Raw genomic sequence first — 5,681 nt, 5'->3', positions numbered from 1 at the left:
TAGCCAAATAGTTTCACATGCATTTATAAACACCAAAAAAAAAGTCTTTAAAAGCAATTCTAAAATGGGAAATGAAAGATTCATAACAAATAAAAATATGACTAATGCTTATGAGAAAAATCAAATAAATACAGAACAGTATAGATTTTGGCTACCATGTTACTGTTTTGTCAATAAGGTGATAATTTTAGTGGCTTGTTTATAAACATATGATGACATTTGTTATTACAGAGTTTTTATTTTTGTAAGGAGGAACGGTTTCCCAGTTATATTCATTATAATGACAGATGATAACTGTAAACATAATTATGCTGGCATGACCCATCTTTTGAATGTTTTGCTACTGATGCAAGCTGCTTTTTCAGTTTGATTTTGTTTAGGTTAATTCTGCTCTCAAATAACAAATAAAGGCACTCTTGTACCTTTTACAGTGTTGCCATGATGATAGGTATAGCTAGAGGGTTATGGAAAATTGCAGAATCATGGAGATGTTGGTTGGTAAGGACCCCTGGGGTCAGCTAGTCCAGCCACCCGCTTGAAGCAAGGCTGTTGTCAGCACTAGGTCAGGTCAGCCGTGGCTTTGCACAGCCAAGTCTGGAAACCTCTCTCTTCAGCCAGAGGGTGACCCTCTCACTTTGAGTCCCTGCTGTCCCCAGGGGTACTCCCGTGCTTTGTGTCCTGCTGGCCATCATTGCCATTTCCTGACCGCCCCTCCTGACAGTTTCCAGCATTACAACCTTATTCCTGGGCTACTGCAACTCAGGCATATGTTTCCCCTAATCAGAGTGCCCCTATTAACTTGTACTACAGTTTTAGAGCATTAATTTTACTTTTTGCCTGCACCATGGAGTTCTGTGCTATCCTGTGGGTTTTCTTGTGGTCCCAAAATTGGAAACTGGAGCTTAGGCATGCTGAAATACAGAGGAGCAGCAGGATGGTTGCCTGTGAATGAGACACTTATGCCTTTACATGCCATAGGCTTTCCTTTCTGTCACCTGCAGCTGACAGGATTTGATTTGAAGTTTAAATTTGGCACAAAATGCCAAGAGAATATATCAAAGATAGACTTTGGTTCACACTGCAAATGCGATGGCAGAAAGCTGTCAGGATCCTGGGTAACACCAGAAAGAGAGCTCTGTCTGACCTTGATTTGTGGAACGAAATGAACATTATTGAACGTTATGTCTCAAAGTTTAGCTTATCTTTTTGCTTTCCAAATTTATAGTGCCAGTTCTACCCAAAGTGTTGGCCAAACCAGAGAATCTATCTGCGTCTTTCATTGTCCAGGAAGGTAACATCACTGGTCATTTTTCCTGGAAGATATCTAAGGCAGACCTTCACCAGCCCATGACAGGGTTTCAAGTCACTTGGGCAGAAGTAACCACAGAAAGCCGGCAGAACAGCTTACCCAACAGCATCATTTCTCAGTCGCAGATACTGCCAGCAGTAAGTTGTTTGTTACTTTCCTTTGCTAGCGGCTTCATAAGTGTGTGTGTGTATGTGGCCTATTTTCAATGTTTAGTGGTGCTGCAGATGTCACACATAGCGTTCTCCGGCTCTGCAGGAAAGTTGGAGCAGGAAGTGCTTAATTTTTCCTCCTTGCTGGAGAAATAAAGCACAGCTACTCTTCTTGATGACACATCAAACATTTTAATGTTCACAATTGTCAAATTAGCAACCATTGTCTGAGAAATGCCTGAAGGGAGGAAAAGATCATCTGTGTGGTAATAGATAGTTTTTATTTTTTTTTGATGATCAGGCTGTTCAACTTGGCAGTTACTAAAGTTTTACTAATTATTTGGTGTCCAAGTCGATGGATTTAAGAGAATTTTCTCTTCAAGTCACTCATTGCTCTAAGAAAAGTAAAAATCACTTCCCCCTCTGCCAATATGCACCATTGTCCGACAGACAAATAATTAAAGAGTAACTAGGTTTCACTGTTTATTGAAAGTGTGAGAATTAACAATTTGAATTCTTCCCCCTATTTGCTTTAAGATGGCCTTTGCTATTTCAGCTCCTCCTTTGGCAGAGGCAGGTGAAGAGCACTTCATTCAGACTCTGTTGCCAGATCCACCAAAGTCAACAAAAGGGCTTAAGCAGCTGGCCTTGATCCAAAGTCAGCTAACAACGTCGGGAGTCTTTCCATTCACTTCAGGGAAGTGGGTCAAGGCAATTGTGTCTAGAGCAGAGCTGACTGAAAATCTTTTCACAACATTCATTTCATCAAAGAATGCGTAAAATGTTTTGTTGGACACATCTTACATTCAACGCGTTTTCCACAAATCCAAGGCAAGGTTCTCACCGGTCTGTCTTAATTCCTAGCAGACTGACCTAAGGCTAGGGCACCCGTGTTTCAAAGCCTGTTGTTTTGGGGGAAAGCAACAAAGTTGACCGCGGATGCTCTAAAACTATGGGGCAAGCTACCATGCAGCGTGCAGAGCTGTTTTGTTACAGCTTAATACAGACTTGGTGTGATCTGCACCAATTCACTCAAAGCTTGACCCACAGTCCAGAGCGGAAGCCCGGTGCAGATACAGCCGTGGTCTCTTCAGCAAGCCACGTTGCAAGATTACCTGAAGTGGTTACTCAGTCACAGACCTTTGGCTGCAAACAGCCACTTTAGCACAATGATAAGCAAAGTTACAGACCATGAAATGTTACTTTTCACTTCAGTTTTCATCTTTTTTTTTTTAGGAGCAGGCGTATGTTTTATTCAGAATTTCTATTCCTTTTTTTAAGCTTTTGGTCCAGTTAGGTCTGAAATATAGATAAAGTTTTATTTAAAACACTCCTTTGCATTGTGTTATGCTTTAATTTTTTATCTTCGTTTTCCTCTGTTTTCACTACTGTAGAGCCTGGAGATTCCTTTTATTTAATTATCTATCACTATATGTATCTCTCTGTCTATTTATGGCAACTGGTTAAGAAAACTCTGGTTTGAGCTGAAACAGTATCTCCTCCCTCTCAGAAACCACCAGAATGTAGGGTATTTTACAGTAAGGATCATTCACTCATTCTCGTTGGTAGCCTCTGACTGATACAAATGTAATATCTACACAGTGGAGGCTGAAACCCACAGGTCCCAACTGCCGGAGGAGTGCCTGAATGAGCAGCATGAGTGTATGAGTGCGATGTATGCACTCCTCTCTCTCCCCGACCCGTTCAGTATGTTATACGAGGTGGAACAGCTTCAGCAAGGTCTATTAAAAGCAGCCCCATCTCAGAAAATGCGCTAATTTGGCAGTAAAACTACACATTTGCCCCTACCTTTTCTCTCTCTCTTTTCACCTTTACTGTCTGCTCTGGCAGCAACAGCAGATTTTCAGTTATTCCCACAGCCCGCCTAGGTCCCCCTGCATGGTGCTGGGTGCAGTGCCAGCCAGGGAAGCTTGCCCTGCAAATTCCTGGCCGGCCCAGCCTGGCCGGTTGCAGGAGCACACTGTGCCCACACTGCTGGTGTCGCTGCCCCGCTGTCCCCTTCCTGGGACTGGTCCTTTTCAGCTTGGAATAAGGTGAATCAGGACTTCTGATCCCTTAATGCCCTTCAGTCTTTAGTTAGATGTATTCCCATTTGGGAGCATTTATAAACTTACTCTGAAATTATTTTGCACAGGTCTAAGTGACCATGCAAGGTATGGAGCAGTGAAAATTGAGGGCATTATGCCAAAAATGGGATTAAGAACAGAAGGGCAGCTTCTCATGGTGTAATTGGGACAAATATGCTGAAATCTGCATAGCCACCCTTATTTTCACTAGCTGCAGCAGGGGGCCAGACGTGCGAATTGCCATGAATTAATTTACCAATTAGTGGGATTCACAGGCAGATCCAAAATAAAAACAAGTTTATATAATGAACATGTTTCTTTATTAAAAAGAATGATTAGGAAGTTAATTTTATTGGTTTTTTTAGTGATGAACACATCCATTTTCAAGAACACTAAGGAACAACTTGGACCTCTTACACATGAAACCATAACATTGTGGTAAAAAAGTATGCTCGAAGGCAATGGCAAGCAAAAAATTCAGAACAAACCCTCTCAACAAAGTGATGCATACGTTAAATCCTTTTAACAGAATTCTAAGAAAATAATCTGTGGATGCTGAGAGTGACAGAACCTGTTTAAACCACTGCTTTCTGTGAGTAGATCAACTATGTTTTATTTTTAGATGCTCTGAAAATTAATGTGATTTATTTATTTTTAGGATCATTATGTACTTACCGTGCCCAATTTGAGGCCATCGATGCTGTACCGCTTGGAAGTTCAAGTGCTGACGACTGGTGGGGAAGGGCCAGCTACAATAAAATCGTTCCGAACACCCGACCTTCCTCCGTTTTCACCCCACAGTAAGTAGTACCCCATTTTGACATGTGGTTACGTGTTACAGAACTTCAATCCTCCACATGTAAACACTTAGCTTGAGCCTTAGAGTCTTTATTGGTTCCAGTAGCATTCCATGAATTTAAGATGCATGAAAATACTGTTCCCCCCCACCCCCACCCCCCGTAACTGTCCATCAGCAATGATGGAAGCAAATGCAGTCTTTCACTCAGTTTCTGTGGTCTGACATTTGCCATTCATTCCACCACAGCTCTTTGGCTTATGCCTATAGTACCTGGGATTCAAAGATGGTCTGTCCTCCAAGTACTACCTAGGCCTGGGATTGCTTAGCTTTCAAGATTAGATTTTTCTGGGTGCATTCAGTCCAGCTTGGCTAGAGCCTGATCATATCTCTAAAGCAGTGCAGAACTCTTAATGGCCATTTCCAGCATTTTATAAGTTTCTGAAAAGTACAGCTCAGTGTTGTGAAGCTCAACAAAAAATATAATGAATTAGTCCAAAATTCATCTGCTTGAATCCTTTTGTCCTTTCACAGTCACTAAAGTTGTCTGGACTGGACATGCACATAGTTGTTGGCCCAGGCAGTTCACTTATAAGCTGAAGGATTGCAAGCTGAAGGCTTCACGAAGACTTTTTAGTACGGATAAATGATAGTGTTACATATTCAGGGTTTGATATGTGCATATTTTCCTACTCTTTTGTTTAGGACCTCATCTGAAACAACTTCATCCACATCACTACAAGGCACCCCCAGAGAAATATTAGACTGTTTCAGATGATTATGCAGAGAACCAAGAGAAAAACTGAGCTCCCAAATGGAAGCTGGGAAAAGGCGCATCTGTAGGAGCAACGAACCCAGTTTTCCAGTGGAAGTCACCATCCTGTACGATTTGTATCTACTTCTCTGTAGTTTAGCCATGACAAATTGTATTTGCACCAAGGCCAGGATGAAACATACAGCAAGTATCATTTCAGTACCACCACTATTCAACAAACGGAAGATCGCATCCAACTCAATGCCTGTGAGAAAATCAAAAATGCATTCATTATAATGTTTTTGTATTTCTGTGTTTAAAGTAGATTGAAATGGTGCAGTGTATATGGCTTTTTCTCTTAGTGACTTCAACATTAATATTTGCAAGGTTGTCCCATGATGTATACGTACTTTTGAACACCGAAGGCCATGTTCTTATCAGCGTGTTTAAATGATCTATTTTACTTAAAGCTCTGCCTGTCACCAGTTTAAGCCCTAGTGTATTTTGCTATTAAAGAAGATCTCCAGATGTCTGAAATAAGGACATAAGTAAAATAAATACCAGTAGCAGAAACCCTAAAATAGTC

General features: G+C 41.2%; 1 protein-coding gene across 1 annotated transcript in view; it reads left to right on the top strand.

The window, feature by feature from the left end:
• Positions 1–5,320, top strand: part of KAL1 (Kallmann syndrome 1 sequence) — a 130,176-nt gene extending 124,856 nt beyond the window's left edge. The window contains exons 14-17 of the mRNA XM_009333416.1: positions 232–296; positions 1,226–1,446; positions 4,204–4,345; positions 5,047–5,320. Of these exons, the coding sequence (XP_009331691.1) occupies positions 232–296; positions 1,226–1,446; positions 4,204–4,345; positions 5,047–5,105 (487 nt within the window). The 3' untranslated portion in view covers positions 5,106–5,320. The remainder of the gene's footprint in view (positions 1–231; positions 297–1,225; positions 1,447–4,203; positions 4,346–5,046) is intronic.
• The last annotated feature ends 361 nt before the right edge of the window (positions 5,321–5,681 follow it).

This window comes from Pygoscelis adeliae, unplaced genomic scaffold (assembly GCF_000699105.1).
Source record: "Pygoscelis adeliae isolate BGI_AS28 unplaced genomic scaffold, ASM69910v1 Scaffold69, whole genome shotgun sequence".
NCBI classification, from domain to species: Eukaryota; Metazoa; Chordata; class Aves; order Sphenisciformes; family Spheniscidae; genus Pygoscelis; species Pygoscelis adeliae.
This window is presented reverse-complemented; position numbering and strand designations above follow the sequence as displayed.